The sequence below is a fragment of the Neodiprion lecontei genome, chromosome 2 (genome assembly GCF_021901455.1).
Source record: "Neodiprion lecontei isolate iyNeoLeco1 chromosome 2, iyNeoLeco1.1, whole genome shotgun sequence".
Classification (NCBI taxonomy): domain Eukaryota; kingdom Metazoa; phylum Arthropoda; class Insecta; order Hymenoptera; family Diprionidae; genus Neodiprion; species Neodiprion lecontei.
Genome location: NC_060261.1, coordinates 36,098,628 through 36,119,509, shown reverse-complemented (window position 1 = coordinate 36,119,509; position 20,882 = coordinate 36,098,628). Strand labels below are relative to the sequence as shown.

The 20,882-nt window shown below is 40.0% G+C and overlaps 1 protein-coding gene across 2 annotated transcripts; it reads left to right on the top strand.

Moving 5' to 3' along the window:
- Positions 1 to 67: 67 nt before the first annotated feature.
- On the top strand, positions 68 to 13,498 carry LOC107218251 (protein slowmo). Of its 2 annotated transcripts, none has more exons than XM_015656074.2 (5): positions 68 to 354; positions 457 to 622; positions 2,733 to 2,819; positions 12,046 to 12,219; positions 12,341 to 13,498. In XM_015656074.2, exons 1-5 carry the CDS (start codon positions 323 to 325, stop codon positions 12,572 to 12,574), a joined length of 693 nt encoding a protein of 230 aa, XP_015511560.1. In that variant the 5' UTR covers positions 68 to 322; the 3' UTR covers positions 12,575 to 13,498. The 2 variants fall into 2 exon arrangements, with proteins under 2 accessions (XP_015511560.1, XP_046587770.1); XM_046731814.1 differs by having other exon boundaries at positions 440 to 622.
- The last annotated feature ends 7,384 nt before the right edge of the window (positions 13,499 to 20,882 follow it).

Sequence of the window (20,882 nt, the reverse complement as noted above, 5' to 3'; positions counted from 1 at the left end):
TTTTTCGATCAGATTCGGGTGGGGGTGAACCTTGGCATTCAGTTTTAATCGTTCGTATCGTTCATTCGGCCGTTTATTCGGTACATATAGCGAGTGTGGTGGTGTTTCGGTCTACGGCTCCGGCGGTTAAAAGTTGGAATTTTCTTACGGCGCTAATTGCAACGCCCGGAGATCTTGATTTCACTCACTAGACGTGCTCGCGTTCCGTCACCAGTTTTCCGTGATAAATTACAGTGTCCGGTCGTCCTTCTGCCTCTGGGTTTCGAACAAGGCTCGCACTGGCCGCAGAGTTTTGTGCTTCTACGAAACTTATCAACGGAAAATGAAGATCTGGAATGTGGAGTACGTCTTCAAGTGAGTTACCCTCGGCCATATTGAAGTTTCCTATTATTCCAATTTCCTCAATTACGCGTTAAACTCTCGAAACGAGAATTAATAGTATTTTGACTCTTGCAGCCATCCGTGGGAAACGGTGGCCAAAGCAATTTGGAGGAAATACCCGAACCCCATGAACCCTGCGGTGATCGGCATCGATGTCGTCGACAGGAAAATCGTCGACGGTGTCTTACACTCCCACAGAATAGTCTCGAGCGAATGGGGCTTTCCAAAGTGGGTCGAATCGGTCAGTATTACCTCATTATCGTTTCACCATCCCTCCCTTCCCTCTCCCATCATCGAGTCGAACTCTCAGACACCACGTGCTGTCCGTTGCCTAACGTGTCATAACCTCAAACTCCGTACTCCGTTTCGAGTGACGCAACGTCGACTTACGACTATGAAAATTCGAATATCGTACGTTGCCAAACCGATCTTTGGATCGCGGATTTATTTTTGCACTTGTCTGATTTCTCTGACATTAAATCCGATCTCAAAGGTCAATCATGTCAGGCTCAAGTTTACGCTGCCGATCCGCTTTGAAACTCTAGGCAGGCTCGGTGCTGTCGCGGTTTCTACGAATGATCAATGATAACCTACAGCATAGTTGGACGCATCTGCTGTATAGTCTTGTTAAAAAGTATCGAAACAAAGGTGACGAACTAAGCTTAACTTGGTTAATTCGTAATCGTAGGCTGAAATATTATAGAAAAATTGTACAATGATGCGAATCTTTGCAAAGTTTGCAATAACTCTGATCTTGTGATTGGTATATTCAATCTCGAAGTGTTTTTATTTTTGTAACCAGAGCTGGAAACTGAAGATAATATTGTGGTATAGACCTGTTTCATATTGAGTCACCGCGTCGCCATTGTTCTGGGTAATTTCAACATCTTTATAACCTTGCTTTCAAGTGCCCCTTGTAAATGGCCACCATTTGATGCACAATTACTATTTAGATTGAGAGAAGGTTACTTTCGCTACCAATCTTGACCCTCAAATGTTCAAGGTTTCCTAGTATTTCAAACAAATTTTTTCTTCTCATGATTGGGTCAGGGACTCTGTAGTTATAAGAAATAATTTGAAGGAATTTCATGTGTCTAGAAATATGAAATACATTTCAGGGAATGCTAATTTCTTTGTATTTAATGCAAGCCTTTCAAAGCATACTTAAAGTTTTACACACCCGATAAAAATATTTAAAAACCGAATATGGCCAATCACAAATTGATGGCAGAATTAAATGTAATATATTTTAATTTTGGATCAAAATCGCGGAGCTTTTTTCAAAGACAGCAATAAATGCCAATGAAAGTTGAAAAATTACACAAAATTTCTGGAACAAAGTAATTTCAAATTCGTTTTTAAGCAGGTGCAACTATGTGTTTGTAGTAAACTTTTTCCTAAAAAACTTTTCTATACACTTGATCATATTATTTGTACAAGTGCATATATTGCCAATAATTGATTGAAGTAAGCGCATCCTGCAAGACGTATATATATATAGATATTATTGCACGTGCCAAAAACGTGTCAAGGTGTACGTCACAACGTCAAAGTACGCTTGCTCGCTTGCATTCCGATTAAACGTACATCGAGCAAAGTGAATTTCTCTCTTTTACATGCCGTTCCGGTGAAGTATATTTTCGAACATGGAATGACCGCGATAGGCGCAAAATGCGAAAAAGAAACCTACGACAACGGTTGACCGTAGAATAAAATTAGAAAACACATCGTTTTCGTTTTCTATCGAGGCTGTAAACGCGATTAGTGCAGACGACTCGATACGCTGAAAAGCTGACAATGAGCAACGGCGCGAGTTGAGAGGAACATTTCCATTCAAGATAAAACTGACAACCCGATAATCATCCAACAACGAGAATTGTCCCCATGTGACACGGCGCTGATATGAGTAGTCTTTCATTCAATATGCGCGGTTCGCGGTTAGTTTCAGTGATGATAATATTAACGATTCGCTGTATAACAATTTCGTGCAGGTATAATGTTTGTTAACTTTGCCGAGGCGCGATCAATCTTTCTGCTAAACTTTCCGTTACCCTTCTTGCACGGCACACGTTAATTTGTTGCCGTTTGGATTTGACCTTCGCGGATCATCTCGCCATTTACTTCAATTACTTTTGACAAGTGCTGCCTCCAACCCCCGGTTATTAATTTATGCCACTTTGTACATGAACCGATCCAATTTTTTTAAACTTACATCCTCTCTATTCAATACGCGGGAGAGGAATAAATTCTGTATGTATACATATAATATGTTTGTGAGGAGGAAATTTCCGAGGGTAGTAAGCCAAGTCTTTTGTATCTAATTCCGTTTCTTTTCACACTTTTTATTACAGCTCATAGGAACTGCTTCCGTTTGTTACGCCAGCGAATGGAGTGAAGTAGACATTGAGAACAAACAGATGACGTTGAAGACCAGAAACGTGAGTAATTCCTTTGTTGCATAGTTTAACGCTGTATGCGTTGTGAAAAAAAAAAATTTAACAATACGATCTTACGAATCGGTTGAACCTTCGGAGTTTGATGTATAATATTATACTTATGCATCAGTATTTGCGTGCCGCTAGCACGCGCTGGAATTTTTTTAGTAAGGTTGTTTTGAAATGATTTGATAAAAGACATTTTCAAGTTCTTCTTTATCGCAGAAATGCATTTTACATTAGGGTGAAATTGATAAGCGAATATTTTTCGTCTCGGTTCAAGGATGGATCAATTTTTATCGCAATTTTATGCGCTGCGCATCTCGCGGCGGTTAAGTGATATTTTATATCTTGCCGCTGCTGCAGTGACGTCACTGGAATTTGAGATCAATGGATGAGTTCACTTATAAAAGTGTAATACGGAATATTTTATCGTAAAGTTAATGCTGCTCCGGGTTTTGCCATAATCCGACTAATTACCATTTACAGATAGTCATGATAATTGAATAAAATTTGCGTAATTGAATGAAATTACTTGTACGCGTGATTCGAAATTTGCGGTATTACTTGTAGTCTTTATCCTTCGGTTTTGCACCTCTCACGTTTTCATACCAGCATTTATCATTTCACGGTCATACCTATACGCGTTGACCCTGAAAACAATTGTATGATTTATTTTCGTTGCTCGTTGGAAACTGTGCCAGATCTTACGAGAATGATATACGGACTCACGTGCGTCACCGATTTTACTATTACGCTATTTCTAATACGTATAACATGTTTATCCTGTTACATGCGACAAAGTATCGGTATTGTGCTAATTTGCAATTTAGATTTCCATCTTTCTTCGACTAATTGAAAGAAGGAAAAGTAGTCCGGCAAATTTAATGCCAATTGCATTTCTGTATACTATACCTACCTATTTATCATATTTCTTCCTGCATTTTCGTGACAGTTTTGTCTTATATGATTGTTATATTGAAAAAAAAAGGCCAGAGCAATACCTTATGATCGTTGAAGGGTAAACTATAAACGTTGTCTGGTGCTGTCTGTTTTACCGAGCGTTGTTAAAGATTTGTTTTTCCCTGTTCAGCAAGAGATGGCGTCACACGAACTTTTCAAGTAATTGTAAAAATTGAAGATAAGAAATCTTAGGTCATAATTACAGGTAAAGTTACAATAAAACTGTAAAATATAAATTATAGCATTAATTGCTTATTCATAGAAGAAAGATAAGAAAGAAAAAAAAAAAACAAAAAAGAAAAGAATAAATGGTGCAGCAATATCGTTTAACTTATTTAAAAATTTGAGGACTTTTTTATTTTTAATATCCAATTAAAAGTCATTTGATACACACATCGCATACTTCCCAATTTTTTTTTTTGCATGGTATACGAAATTCGTTCTGCGCCAATGGCTCATGAGTGTGGAAATATTTTCGAATGGTATAGAACAATGTGATCGAATAACAGATGAGCAATATACTTGTATGAAAACAGTTTCAATGTAATAATTGAGTTTCTAACGAGCTGCCAACGGATGTTGTTCAAGGTATGCATATATGCACATTGGGCAGAACCAGCGGGGTGAGCAAATGTCACCTCTTGTCATATCATTTGTCATCGCCTGCTTTCCTTTTTATTACTTTTCGCGCCGTATCCAATCAACGAAATGTCAGAATTATGAATGGATGGATATAATTTGCTTGTTCGTGTGATTCAATTTTTATACTCATCAACCAAACACCATTGGACATTGATTATAGAACTTGAAAAACATGACCAGACGTAATACATGTCGAGTTACAATATTTTTTTTTTTTTTCTTTTTTTTTTCTCCAAAAAATGCAAACACGGTTCATCGTATCGAAAAATTGGATCACTTTGCCTCTTTTAACGGTTATGGAGTGTGTAACAAATAAAAGTATAAAACTGTGAGTTTTTCTTTCTTTCGAAAAGGCTGCAATTGCAATCCAATTTATTTTTAATTGATTGCTGCGTGGTGGGAGTTTTGAAAATTCACAAGCGGTATGCACACCCAGCCATAGAATATTCCCGACGCGTAGTATGATATAAAAGCTCGATGTCGCGTATGTATGTGTATGTATAAGATGTGTTCGATGCCTTGATGATTTCTGTGGAAAAATTCAGTGCGCGTAGGCGGCGTCTCTGAATGTCGCTATTCAAGCTCCCTCTCCCCTCAATTTTCCGCGGTAACGCTGTGGAGACGGGAAATCGCATTCGTAAATTTCAGGCTGCACTCACGCCTATTTTATCGAAAAAGAAAAAGTAGAGGCAGAAGAATGGCGGTATGGAAAAAAGAGATGTAAGAAGAAAAGAATAAAAATAAAATAAAAATGAATGAATAAATCAATGCAGAAATATATCACACCAACCTACTTGCCATTCGTTCCACATAAATAATCGTCGTTGAGTTCATTTCTCATTCAAAGATTATACATGTATGTCGGATCGCTCAGCGCATCGTGATTCAAGATTTTCGAACAGATCCCAAACGACCGCTGACGATAAGCCCGTGAAATTTTATCGCGAATGAATTCAAGAGAGACAAAACAAACGAACGTATGTATCCGAAGACGAACCTGCGGTTTAAAAAATTTATTTCGTCGTATAATAACGAAGTCTTGTTTCAACCGTATAGTAGAACAAATTTTCATCAAATCATCAAATGAAATTGGTATCCATTTGACGAGCAATCGATCTTCAAAATGGTTTATAATTTTAGAAAAAAAGAAAATGATATTATTCCTTTAAAAAGAAACGGAAGTAAGAATACTTTTCTCCCTGATCTTAGAATTGATTGGATAGGAATCATCGATATTCCGTCTCGTGCTACGATATCGACTCCTTGATAAATAGCGTTGCGCAATATCTGTCCCGTGTGATGTAACGTCGTCTTTATACGTCCATTCCGCATTTTCTATTTATGGTAAAAGCATTACAAGAATAGCAAGCTGTTGAATCCCTGCACCAGCCAGCAGCTCCTCCATCCTCTCGGCACTTGCAGCGCTAGCCGCATAATTCCGCAGGGTTTGAGCCCCAGACCGTGGATATGATAGGTTATTGATGCGGGCATTACCGGCTGCATGGCTTCGGGGTTGGTTTCCGTGAAGCATTACCCTGCTTCTTCCCCTCCAGCCCACAGTCAGGGATATTCTTACTATATGCATGTGTACAAAAATCCTCTCACGGAGACAGAAACGGAATATAAATCTGGAAAAGTGGATAGAGAAGGTGGATAAAAAATTGCGCCGCCGTTGAACCGATGCAGATGGTGCAGTATTTGCAAAACAGGGAATGCGTGTACCGCAAATAGCTTATATTTATAATGTTCGAGACAGTAAAGTTAACGTAAAGGAACATCAGGGAAAATATCGTTATTCAACAATTTCAGAACGACTTTCAAGGAGTTCATTTTTGCAACATGCATACCTATGTATGACTACGTTTTGTGTTATCACGGTATACTAAATTTCAAACAATCGTAAAACGATTTTTCCTAAACACGAATCGTTTCAGTAACGTTGCTAACTTCATTCTCCTTAATATTTATCCTATTCGTTCAATTCGTATCACTGATTCGTTCCAATGATCAATAAAAATTATGACCTTTCGTTAGGAAAATTCATAACAATCAGAGTAATTCTTTATAATACCTACACAGCTTGTTCCTATACCGAACAAGCACAACATGCACGAACGTAAAACAAATAGAAAGACATTAGGAAGATTAAAATTTCCAAAGCGTGGGTGAATTATACTCGTTTTTACAGTCGCACCTCCTCCTCTACCTACACTTCGTTTCATACCTGAGGGAATCCCCCTGACGTACGGTTATATTTCTTTGCTCGCAATCTCGGCAGCAAGCTGCAGGCAGGCCTGTTGTGTTTATACTATATCCGCGGGCTACGACTGGAATTGAACAATTCCCCATAGATATCCTGTGCTGTAATGTTATACCGGCTCGCTCGCTGCTCGTTCGCGTGCAGTTTCAAAGAAATTCTTCATAGTTTTTGTTATATTTACAGAGAATTTCTCTAGTTCTCTATTAATTAAAACATAATTGCATTATTGTTGCTCATTGTCAGTGAAAATAGTCTTATGCGAGAAGTGAATTTTTTTTTTTTTTTCTCTCTTTACATTGCCGATTTACAATATTTTTGTAACGATTTTCGCATACCCAACGTATATACGTAACTGGCGAAAATTAGGTCCGTTACTTTCTCGGCTATCTCGGTTTGATTTCCGAATCGATATAATAACCAACTCGATGTATAATATAAAACTTGGAGTCGTCCCCGGATAATACGAGCTCCTGGTGTACAGAGGCGTCGCGTCGTTAGGTGTTCATCGATGTTAGCCGGCTCTCCGTGTAACAGCTCTCCTGCTGTTTGATAATTAGTAATTCTCGTTAAAGTTTCGGCGCAGCTCAGGGATATAGACTATATTTGGCTAACTAACCAATCGATTCCCAGGAGAGATATATCTTCTCGTCTGCATATATATAGTATATATATATGTATATAGTATATATATATATATATACATATACATATATATATATATATATAATAACGCGTGTGTGTAACTCGCAGGTGCGAAACGTCGGGTTGGCGCGTTGTTAGTCGTTACACAATATGTACGTCCGGATATTATACGTACCCCTACCCCTATGTAAGGCATATTCGTATACCTTATAATAACACTGCATGTGAACGTATAATGGAAACTCCTTGTACCCGAGTACCTGTGCAGGTCATTCAACGCTGTATGTAGATATTATATATGTGTGTATATGTATACCTATATTCCTGTTTTAATGCCGTTCATTCGATATAACGTAACGCCAGGCATATAGGCAGGTATATTCATAAATATACTGTCACTCGAAAGTTCCCGAGGGAGTCGAAAGTTTCACCGTCGCGTCGTCTATGCGGGTATCTCGATTCTGACTAACGAGTTAACAATAACGCGGTTGCTACCGTAGAAACTTTTATCTTATTCTTTGTTCTCGGTGAAATAAATTCTAGTTCATCGGTATTGGAAGTTTAGACAAATATTATTTACTCTACTATACATGTGTATGTACTTCGTTAATACGGTTATTTTTGAACTTTTATGCTCCCTGGGGCTTGAACGCTTTCAAATTGACAAAAAAAAAAGAAAAAACTCCTTGAAAATTTGAGTTCTCCGTATCAACTCTAAGATAGTCCGCTTTGTGATTGAAGTATCTCATGGCAATAACATGACAAAACTTATCTTACTCTTTGAAGTATTATAAATCGTTGACGAATATACCGGACGATAATGAAAAATACATATTTTTGAGAGAGTTAATTAATCAACGTTCGAAATTCAATTTATAAATTATCATTCTGTCAAGTATATAGCTATTAAATAAACAACTGTATCATAAATATATAACACTGTATTTCCCATTATTGTCGGTATATTCATCAACGATTTGTAAAATTTCAGAAAGAAAACAAAAGTTTTTCCCATATTACTTCCATACGATACTTCGATCGCAAAGCGGACTATCTTACGAGTTCGTACCGTGAGTTCAAATTTTCAGGGAATTTTTTCCCTGTTTTTTTATCAAATTAAAAACTTTTAAGCCCCTGGGAGCGTAAAAATTCAAAAACAACCCCATAGTAAGGACCACCCTAATACTACATAAGCAGCACGGCGGCCTGTGAAAGTGTCGGAATTAATATCGTTGGTGCAACGGTTGGTAACGTTGACAACGAATACCGCGGAGAAAATCCACCCCCCGAAGGGTTAAAAAAAAGGACGTCGGGTGTGTCGGAGAAACGACGCGACGCGCCGACTTTGAATTATCGTCCGGACGCCGGACGTAGGAATACGGCCCTTTAAATCATAAAGGTAACAAATTTCACGCGAATAACGTACGCGCTGCACGTTGAACTGGACATCATCCTGCAAGCGTTGCGAGCTTGATTCTACTTTGGGTAACACCGAAACACGTCGGTCGTTATTCCGCACAGGATGTATACCGTGCATTCAGGTTTGATGCCGCACCGAATGCTGTAACGCACGGGAGTTTTCGAATTGATTGAAATATGGGGTTAAGTGCAGCCTCCACCCCCTCGGCTTGCGGAGAAGCTCCCAGCCACCCATCCCCGTATCCGTATCCCCCTAATGAAAAATAATGCTCCTGCTGCATTCGTACTTCCTCTCTGTTTACTCTATACTGTTACTCCTTTCTGCACCAGTTTCGGCTACAACAATACGGTTTTTTCGTCGTAACGTGCATCCCGGTTTTTATACGCGTTCATTCGGCCCTCGTAAAGCTATAAACCGCTGCGCGGGGCGAGTCCAGGCGGTGTTTTTTTTTTTTGTTTCTTTTCCGTCCTCTTTTTCTTTGCGAGACGCATAATAAATTAAAGAATAAACGGATGAAAGAATGTTTTTTTTTATTTTATATTCTATTTTTTCTGTTTTATCTCTCATACGACTTTGTTTCGCCTGCAAAATTCAATTTGCAACAAATTTTTTTTTCTTCAATCAATAAGATTCGTAAAAAGCATTTATATTCGTCATCAGATCAGACGTATCGCTTACCTAGAATTCGACGTTTGAAAATGTTGAAAGTGTTGCGTCTTATCGGCTTCATTCGGAGTGTCGTATTGTTTTAAACATTGAGATTCGATTATATTATGTTTAATACAACTGTAATTGAAATTACTTATGGTTACGGTAGAGTTGTGTCTTTTGTTTTTTTTTTCTTACGTTAGTCAATTCAACATTGCAATTTTTTATTGATCATTCAGAAGAATCATCCGCTAGCATTTTTTTTTTAAAACCAATTCGATGCCAAATAATGCACCGCAATATCCAACCTTTTGTTTAAAATTCTAGTATTATTCAATTTTAGTATTTTGATTGTTGTTGAATTTTTCCTTCTCCCCAAAAAAAACATGTTTAATTTTCGCGTCAAACCTGCCACTCCTCCTCCATTTTCCATCCAGCAATTTTAAATATTCACCGACAGTGATCATCTCCGTTATCGTTGGAATGCAGATTGACCGAGTAACACTCGATTGCTATCGAGACACGTATGTGCATAGGAACCTCCGAGGAGGACGCTTGACACAACGTAACGAAGTCAAGGGGTTCGTGATATGTTGGCGCTGGAAAGGGGAGGTTATAGATTCGGTCGAGCTGAGCTGTGTTGAGTACGGATTAAGCTTGGCTAATGAGATGGTTAAACTGACCAAAGCTTGCCACAAATGCCGTCCGAGATCTTCGAACAATGCGCCATTCTGTGCAGCAGCTGCCAAGAGTCTGCGGGATGCGCGAAATCCAATTCGCGATTAATAGTGCGTCGAGTTAATTGTAGGTGCGATTATTTTGAGGGGTTGTTTGAGAGAGGTCAATTTTGTGTGTAGAAAATGGAAAGGATTTTCGAAAGTTAGATCCAAATTATGCTTTCACATTTTGTATCTTGTATCAATCAAAATTTTGTAAAAGAAATTTTTTATCATAATTTTCATTTGGTATATAGAAATAACGAAACAAGAGAACGAACAATTTCATCGGAACATACCTTTGATTTTTATACCGTGCGTAGGTACGTTGTTTTGTATAAGTACATGTATATTTGTTTAATTTTTGTATTTCTTTTAGGCAATGTTAATTCCCACCTCGTTTCTACTCTTCTTCCACATTTTCAGCGAGAATACGTATTTAAGCCCCGAGGGTATAAGACGCAAATTGATAAAAAAAAATAAATAAAGAAATACAGAATGAAAACACAAACGTCTGTTATACACAGATGGGTAAGCAAAGTACGGCAATTATTTTCGCTTAGTATCTGAAACAGTTTTCGTTGCAAAAACATACAGTTTAAATACGGGTGTAAATGAAAAGCAAATATAAGCAAAAGCTACCCGCTTGGCTAAAACCTGCTTTATATATCCATGTATACGCATTATTACGTATACATATGCGTATGCGTAATTAACCCCACACGTATAAGGGACACCATAAGAGAGTTCAGCAACCGAATCGCGTGCAAAATTCTTTGGCCTCGTGCAGGTTATTTCGTAAACGGGAATTTTAAACTGTTGTAAAAAAAAAGAAGCAAAACAGAAAAAAAATTATCGTACTTTACCTCTTTGCTAACTTCAATAACTGACCGTATTATTTTGGTACATGAATTGAATAATTGCAATTACCGTATCTGGATTAGTTTAATATGTATGTTAAATCGTATGTAATGCGGATAACGGAACAACGATCAAGCAGGATATTAATTGACTTGCCGATATTTTTTTGTGAAAACTGAAGCATTCACATGTGTAACATTTTAGCGCGTTATCGCAGCTTACAATTCCGTCAGGTTGTAAACGGACGATTATAACTGAAACCCACGCGGGTGTAACGCAATGTTCATTTTGTCGAACAATCTGCGTACGGGCACGTGAATTTGCATCATCATCAGCGATGCGCATGCCATCGTGGTTTATACCTAGCCCAGCTTTGTACAATTCGTACACACCGACAATCGGCACGCTGCTGCATCGATATCGCGTTCATTGTCCTGCAACTTAGTAATGCGATTGCACTTCCAGAACGCAACGGTTTGGCGCAATGTTCATTCATTTTTCTAATCCCTTTTTTTTTTTGTTAAATGTAAATCCTCGCCAACCGAAGCCTTTTATTTTTTATCCTCGAAAGGAAATTCAATTTTCGAAGAACGATAAAGGCACATCGCGATTTTATTTCGTAATTGTGAAACCGCCGATTTTCTGGGAAGAATTTTATTTGGAAAAAGTGATATGTAAATACTGTAATATTGTACTATTTGTTCTCAAATATTGCGAGGAAACATTGGGAGATCATCTGGAGAGTGAAAATCTTCAAATATTATCTTCAGTCTAACCTAATTCAAGATAATATCTTTCATAAAAATTCACACGACTTTCAGTTGGTTTCACGAACTTCAACAGAATTCTGGAGTTTTTAGGGTTTGATGAATGTCTGACCGAATGCCTGACTTCAAAGGCTGATTGACCCGCGTTGTGCGTTATCGCATCAGAGAACCATTTTCAGGATGGCCAATTTCAGAATAAAATAATAGGTGACACTGCACACGCGCCCAAATTATCATTATTATCATTGTACATAGAATTTCCGTATCGTGTTTCGACTCGAATTTAATTCCGTTAAAAATTCCATTTCAGCTTACTTTTTGCAACTATATCGGGGTCGAGGAAACGGTGAAATACTCACCTCATCCGGAAAATCCACAAAGCACATTGCTAACACAGGAAGCTGTGGTTACAGTCAAGAGCGTTCCTCTCGGTCACTATATGGAGGATATGCTGACGTCTAAAATCTCCGCCAATGCCGGAAAGGTAAACAACTTTGCACAACGATGCTACGGAGATTTCGCTATTTTTTATTATTCCCTTTCGGCTTTAGTTTCCACGATTTAGCCGAGTGTTAATCACCGTTTTTCGTCAATTTGTGTAACAGGGAAGACAGGCGATCGAATGGGTGATTGGAAAGATTGACGCTGAGGTAAAGGACCTCGCAAATAACGCGGTGAAATCTACGGACGAGCTGCTGGCGCAGACGAAACGTCAGTTCGACGATCTGACGGTGAAAACCCGGAAGAGTATGGACGAGCTGCAAACGGCGGCGAAAAAGTCATTCGATGAGATTCACAATCTGACCGCACCACCGCCCCAATCTATACCGAAATTATAACTAAGATTTTGGACTAGTTTCAATCTTTTCAATTGAATCAAAATTTACCTTCATCCGCGCTGAAACCGCCTGTCCAGGACGTCGACCAAAGAGAGGAAAACAATCGACGAGATTAACCAAACGAGGAAATAGCTTAGTGAAAATAACGTGCAGTTTAAACGAGGGGAAATAAAGAAGAAACTGAAAGCAAAAAGTGACATATAATGTTTCTTTTATTTGGTTATTTAAACCGCAGCGCGTGACGTATAAATCAATAACATATAATAGAGAATTTATGAAATATTGTATTTAAAACTCCACGCAGAATAAAAAGAGGTCTGCCGAACTTTGTCTGAAACTTAAAATGTGCGAGGAATATAGCGGGGAGAAGGAAAAGTAAAACAATGAAGAAATAAAGAAGAAACAAAAAATCGAACAATTTATTATAATAAATGTAATAAAATCGTTCACTAAAAGTAATTTATCGTAAAGTTCTTTGGACACAAATTCTCCGAAGATCGCAGCCAAGCTTTATTCTGAACGAAAAGTACGTAAAACGGAATTCGGAATTCATCCGAGAGAACTTTGTTCTTTGTCTGTATGTAGTTTTTTTTTTTTTTCCGTTTCATCATATCATTGAAATTGATGTAAAAAGTTTTAACAGAGGTAGTATCTATCAGCAACAACTACGAAAGATAGAGTGAGAGAAAAAAATCTTACGTTACCTCAATCTTGCGCTTATTATACATGCCTATATTGTATTACATATATGTTAAATAATTATACAGATAGGCGAGAAATATACAAGAATCTAGTGATTAACTTTAATTCATTGTTATTATACATAATAGATAGTTTATAAATAAATTAATCAACCACGTAATTGATACGTGGATCAATTGATAAGTTGTAATTAGAAAAAAAAAAAAAATCAGAAAAGTAAATGAAAAACAAAGTAATAACAAGGAAACATACTTTCATCAACGGTCTTTAAGCATAGGGTGCAACTAACACTGTCAGCCAGCTGTCATGACACTTTTTTCACCGAATATTTTCACAATACTGACAAAACTATAATGCGTCCTATCTTCACGGCTGTCTCCCGTAGCATTGTTCCGCTACGATTGTAAATAATAAGAACAAGAAATAATGCACACGTATATAGGTATATACATATATCGATAATGATGGCAATGAATTTGAGCACAAGTAAAATTATTCGGATTAAAAAAAGAAAGAAGAAAAAACGAAAAAGAATATAAGTAATAAATATCGAAGAATCAATGATAAATGATGTGCATTAAATTTGCATGGAAATCTTCTTGAAAATCCCTGAAAAAAATTATTCTTCTCTGTTACAGGAGGCTACATTTTAACACATAATATACAACTACGTTGAAGTAACAATCGACGTTTCAGAGTGTGAAGGAAAAAAGGCAAATTAAATACATATTAACGCAGCGACGGTGAGGATAATAATAATGATAATAATAGTAATAGTAACGGGTAAACGACGAGCGGTGGTTACCCTCTGGCAGTGACAGAGCGATGAAACCTGGAAATGATTGTTGTACCTAGGGCTAGTTTATTTTGGCGGGAAACGTGACTGAATTTAATTTTCAATGTAACGATCGAGCACTTTGTGCGAGAGTGGATGGCTACTGTGGTCGGTGAAAAATGTTTTACCTCGCACCACGTAATTCTACGTATGAATCGGGGGACGGGGGGGTGGATGGCCCAGAGACTGTCCGTGTGTCGGACATAATTGATGGCGTCCTATCAACATTCAATGTCTGGCTTTGTAACCGGACGAAATCAAATATTGACAACCCCTGATGGGTGATCAGTGATCAGTGATCAGTGCAGAGCGAGAGGGACGATAGAGAGAGACAGAGAGAGGGAGAGGGAGAGAGAGAGAGAGAGAGAGAGAGAGAGAGAGAGCGAGTCCCTTTGCCAGTGGTGAGATTCGTTTCGGGTGGCGGACGCCATCCGGTAAATTTCCTGCTCGACGTCACCCAACGATCCCGCAAAATTGCACTTCCCTCCCCCCGCCCCTCCACCCGCCCCGCTCTATTCCCGCACGGACTTTCGCCCCCGTGACTAAGCACTTTGCTGCGTTCGATTCCAATCACGAAAGCCGAACGCGAAGCGTCTCTTTACTCGCGTCGAGAAAAAACAGAAATCGGGGAACCTTCGACGCGGGTGGATGGCGTGAAAACAGCCGCTCCGCAGATTGACGCGACGCGTCGCCATCCTGTTTACAACACGCTCTTATCATCTCTCTCGTCTTGCCATGATCGATGTTGCCGGATCAATGAAAGCCTGCCGGTGGATTAGACGTTCTCCGGAATTCTACCCTCTTTTAGAGATCGCTCTGCGCCTATTTCTCTTGATTATAGAAAGAGTACGCGAGACCTTTCACTGAATTCACTTCGCGCGATTCGGGTCAATTTTTCTTGCGCCGAGGGTCGCTTAGGACACTTTTCATATCGGTTTTGATATTATTGATTGGTAGTTGGTTTTTGCATCAAACGGCGTACCGAATCAAGTTTTGGAAATCCGAGTGATGGGAAATTTCAATCAGGGTGTGTAGAACGTGGGAGATGGAGATTTGGGATAACTGGAATCGCCAAGAAAGTATCAGAGATTTTTGTCCTGGGGCAGGAATTAGTCGTGATGAAGTTAACGGACGTTAAATTATTCAAAGTTATTTTTCACTCCGAAATTAAGGCTGTCACGTCAGTCAATTTGGACCTACCAACCGCAATTAGAAGTTATTAAAATCTAATTAGCTTCGCTTCGTTACTTTGTCGCGGTAAGATCGTGTTAACAATATTCACAAGTATTTCAACCATCGTACAATTTTCTAAGTGGTTCGAAAGCGTCGGTAGCCATTTTGGGATTCGTGTTGAGGAAAAACCGTTGCTTAAAAATTTTGGTACTGTTCGAAATTCAGCAAACCGTAATAAAAACAAGACATACTTATACTTTGCAATCTTAAATCCTTAAAAAATCACTGTTAAAATAAGAAAATACGGATTTTTTTGTCAATGTTTCGTTAAGATAAAGTTACCGACTTAAACCTCGTACGCAGCAAGTATTCGATAAAAAATTATACACGACACGTTGAGATTGCCAAGATTTCGCGTGATTTTGACAAACGCTGGTATGAAATATGAGTTGTTTTATAAGCTATACCGACGTGTTCTTTCTAAAGAAAACTTTTGCGACCATGCCTAAATGGTTACAGCCGAAAAATTCGGTATCGTACAGCGATGGAGCGAAAACGTAGAAGACGATGCAGAGAGAAAAGCCAGTCGGTTGGTTCGTATAGAGTCGAACTCATATGTACAATGTACACCGAATCGGAAAGGTTCGACCGTAAAAGGGTTCCACTTTGGTTTGCGCCGAGAAGAAAGGCTCATGGTTTACACATCGTGACGGGTTGTCACACCATAAAAGCTCCGCTGGCAAACGATACCGAGGACAGAGGAAGAGAGAGAGAAAGAGACGACGACGAGACGCTGTTCGGTCAAGATCCCCGAGGCCAATTCTTGAGTCCGTAAAAGCCGTTCACGAGCCATTGCATGGCTCCTTGGATTTTATTCCGAGTTTCTCAGAGGAGAGCGGATGCGTACCGCCCTCAAAGTCTCCTCGAAGTATGGCCAAAGCGATTTCGTTTTAAATAAATTTCCCGCGGAATATATTTAGCACCTTTGCCACTCGCCATTCTCTCTCTGAGCCGCGATTCTGAGCAACGAGGACGACCGGATCCCACTCGTAAAGCCCCTGGGCCAATATTCTTCAAAGCTCTTGTCTCGAGGTGTTAAAAAACTTTGCTAGGGTGGTCGTAAACAATTTCTACACTTGCTGCTGCTTCTTCTTCTTCTTCTTCTTCTTCTTCTTCTTCTTCTTCTTCTTCTTCTTCTGCTTAAAGAACGGCGAGCCTCGCTCATTCATTCTTTACGACATTACTGAACTCCACCGCGAAAACGTTAACGCCTCGTCCGGGAATAATGTACATATTTTTCCATACTCAATTATTCCCAAACCGGCATTCAATTCGTGTTGCATGATTCCTCGAGACGATCAATATATATACAAATGTCTCGGTTCCCACGCTGCGTAATTCTTCACCAAGGCGAGTCATTTGATAAAAAATTTCAAGTTCAGTCACTTCGGGATATATAAATAATAATTATCCGGTTTGCACACAGATCAGGCTGCAAATGGAGAGATTGAGAGAGACTCCCCCTTCATTTCGAACGTTATCCATAGCTCCGTTTTCCAATCGCATGTAGAATTTCAAAAGAGGAGTAAAAGAAACAAAACCAAAAAAAAAAAAAAATAATTAGCCATTCTTTAAATTGAATCGCGATAATCGATGATGAGGTGTCACGCAGATTAAATTCTTTTCACCCAACACCTTCGCTCAGATCACTTTGCGCATGCGAGCATTGGTTCCACGAGGGTCCGTAGAAACGTTATTTGCCAGACACGCAAGTCAGTCGGTGCGCATACGGTATTCTCATTATCATACAATTACCCTTTATGCTTTTTTTTACGATGTCACATATTCCGCCCAGTTACCTCCACGTTTACTTAAAATCGTCTCTTTTATGGAGGAGAAGTGCTGATCTTACGAGCTAGCGAGCTTGCCAACGCTTTGCTTCGGGACCTGTTAACGCCTTTTATAAAGCCAGTTTTCGCACGTACCTGCTAACCGATTTCACGCACACCGCACTGCTCTTCCAGTGCTTTCGAAAGCTCTCGCAATTGCGGTGGTACAACTAACAGCTATGCCTGTAAGTTCGGAGAGGAATCGACGTATTATTGAAATTATAACTGCGGCCGAATACTCGCAAGAGTGGTAAAAGCTTGGAAATTCGTATTTAAAGAGGAGTTTGCAGGGCTGCTCGGGTACCGAGCAATTGTGCCAAAACGGTACCGACTGGGTTATCATCGGATTTACGAGAGCACTTCCGCATACCGTATTGCTAAAGATACTAGAACGGCTTTTCCTCAATCTATCGCACTATTCCTACTCCGGGTTTAACTGGTACCAATAAATTCGAGTCATCCGAATATCTAATCGCGCCTAACGGCGCACATTCGTGACTCGTGTCGTAAGCCTCTCAGCTTATCTGCATGCCTACGGATTTCTATTTTTGCCAATATTCATACGGGCGACAGTCCATGTATGGATTTTGAAAAACTCACATGCTCAGCATGTACGCGGGGAGAATATTTTAGATAAGAAATTAAACAATGACAGTTGAATTTTCGCCACCTTACATCCGCCATTTGTCTTTCGCCCGAGCTGGGCTTGGGTATTTTAATTCATGCATCACCTCGGCACGCGATTAACTCATTTCCTCCTTCAATTTCGCACACTGGCATTTATTATTCGGGACATCAAACGACTGCGACCGCGTCATCGACTCACCCTCGCCCAAAACTATACCTTATACAGGCAACCTCAGCTACGCCTCAATCAGAGTGTAGACACCGCGGGGGAAGGAGAGTCGCTACTTTTTCTCTCACTCGACGAAAGGATTGAGAAAAACATGATTAAAAAATTACGAGACGTGTAATGACTCGCTTATGATTTACATCCAATGAAATTCGACATTAATTTCGTTTCGGATATAAGAATAAGGCTATACGGTAATTATTCTTCAATGTCAGATATTCAAATTCGCTGATGAAAAAAATCCTACGAGTGTTGTACGAAAAACGTAAAGAAAGGGAGAAGAAAAAAGCAACAACGACAGACAAAAAAGAAAACACAGGATGCATGGAAAGACAGAAGGAAAGAAGTATAAAAAACCTGAACGGGATTAAACCACTCGTTAAACGGGCAGTGAAGTTGCATTTTAGCTCATGTTTTACCACCTGCAGCAAAAGTTATTACGTAGATACATTTAAAAGTTAGTCGGGTCCGCTCTCTCGCGGTAGTTCCTCTTCTCAAGCAGCTGGTTTTAAACTGCAAATGTTTTCCCCAGATGGGTATCCGATCATCCGAGTGCAAACTTCCCTCTTCTCGTCCTCTCACCCTCGCCGCGTTTCCATCCTTCCCCTCTTCCCCTTCCTCCCCCTATTCTCCTTCCCTTTCGTGCACAGCGTTAAGTTTGATTTTAGTGGTTTTAGTCGGGATCTCGCGAATGGCTAATAACGAACGTGCCTTGACTGCTAATCGGCTTTGCGAAGGTTTCACGTTGGTTTGGGCTCCAGGATACCGTGCATAATGTATCCAAGAAGACTGTAGAGTATCGTTCACGACCCGTGTCGCTGATGGTCGGGACCGTTCATCCCCATCTGTTTCTACTGAACTACCCAACCCGACTACGACGATCGGTAGCCTTCGCTTTATAAAAGTTTACGTACAAACTTCTCGTGAACGGTACCAATTTCTTCCTTCAACCGCTTTCCCAATAAAAATTCTTACGTATTCTTTCCTCCTCATAAAGGAGCCGTACAGCTGGCAAACTGGTCGCGAGTTTGAACCGAATTTGAGGGAATCGCGTATCCCATGTAATTTTTTTCGGTGCACACTGTACACGTTTCGCTTTCGATGACACGCCGTACGACGGTAAGACCGTAACTTTTACAAGCGTGTAGGTGGTAGGAGGGTGCAGATCGCGGCGAGATAATAGGATCGAAAGTAAGTACAAAGTCCCTCCCGGTTTTGTCATCCAACATTTTCGCGCGTCGATGATAATATGCCGTGTTGATCTTACGTGTTACGGGGTCCTGTGCTTGCGTAGCTAACTAATAGCCTCTTAGCTTTAGCTTACGAGGATCGCGCCTACGTTAAGCCGGGAATCTCCGGGTTAAGGAAGCCTCGGTTACTCCTGATCTCCCCTCTCGAAATCCTTCTCTTCTCATCTCTTACCTATTCCTCAACCCTTTTCCTCGCCTACTAGGACACCTTCCGACGCCTAAGCCGGTTCAGAGTTGCAAACAATGATCTTTCAGCCAGCGCTCGAAAACCCTCGAGCACCGGTGGCGTGCCGGGTTCTCATAGTCAAATTAATCCGAGGATCAACCCGGCGGAGACATCGATCCGTGTCAAAACTTATCGAATTTATGTTAAGTTATCACGAGGTTCGAGGAGCCAACCGTTCAACCTCTGCGATTTGGTCCGATATGGTAATGCAATTGCGGGATGCTAAGTGCACAAATGTGCTCAGACTGCGGATGCCGTTCGACAGAAATTGCGCTTGAAAACGATTATCCAGAGTGTTAGTTCCGATACAGCGATAGGCTTGTCAAGCATCTACACTGAGAAAAAATCAGTAAAACAGGTATCGTTAAAAAAACTGTTTAAACATGGTTGAAAATATTACAAAAAACGAGGTACGCCTAACCATTTTGCGCTAATGTCGGTACTTTTTTGTTAATTGCAACGCAAAATCAGTTTCTCAGGTTTACTCTACTTTTTTAGTCAAACAAGGCTTTAACGTCAATTTATCGTTGCGCAAGCATTCAATTTTCGCAAGAGTTGCAAGAAAATTTAGCAACGGTGATCGTAATGAGAAAGAATGGTAACGGATATTAGACTTTCCGTTAACAGCTACAAATCTAATGTTCATTTTCTACCTAGAACTATATTTTTCGATTGTGGTAAAAAATGAAAATAGCCAAAGACTGAGAGCCGTAACCGTAACTAAAAATTCCTCTCAGTGCAGAATATGCGGATGTTGAAGGGATTAATCACAATCGGTAATGCGGGTGCCTCACGCTTTTCCTTGCCACATATTTTCGTGCTTTTTTAAGATCGTGAAAATGCTACATGCCCGATAGTTTCGTCGGAATGACATTTCAGATTTACGTCTTTGTCACGTGCCGCGTGTACGTGGATGAGGCCGAATGTACAGGTGTACCAAGATTAAATGTGAACAAGTCGTTTTCTCCTCGTCATCACGGTTGTAAGGGTGCAACGCGGCACGCGGAGGAAACGGGACAGGATGCAACGCCTCGCTGTGAAACACACGCGACATTTGTCGTGCACAGGGACGGGGTTTGATCGCGTGCGGATGCAAATATCATGTATAAGTGGAGTTCAGCCGTATTTGAATCTTTAATTTTTCCTCATTTTTGGCCCCTGATGTTACGGCGCAGCGCCCCGCGGCTGTCGTTGATAAGGAGTACTCGATACGTCAAAAGATTTCGTGCGTGATTATCAGCCTAAATGTATTTACATATTCATCGTCCGTACCTGTACACTTTGTTACGAATGGTGTGTACGTACGCGCCTTCGTCAAACCCAGGAACAAGTCCATCTACTATTTTCTCCCCAATTCCGTCTCGCCGCTTTCACTCCCCC

Excerpts from the sequence above, each read along its gene's own strand:
- LOC107218251 (XM_015656074.2), top strand. The coding sequence starts at position 323 with ATGAAGATCTGGAATGTGGAGTACGTCTTCAA. Across the intron at positions 355-456 it reads AATGTGGAGTACGTCTTCAA|CCATCCGTGGGAAACGGTGG; the intron begins GTGAGTTACCCT and ends TGACTCTTGCAG. Across the intron at positions 2,820-12,045 it reads TGACGTTGAAGACCAGAAAC|CTTACTTTTTGCAACTATAT; the intron begins GTGAGTAATTCC and ends ATTCCATTTCAG.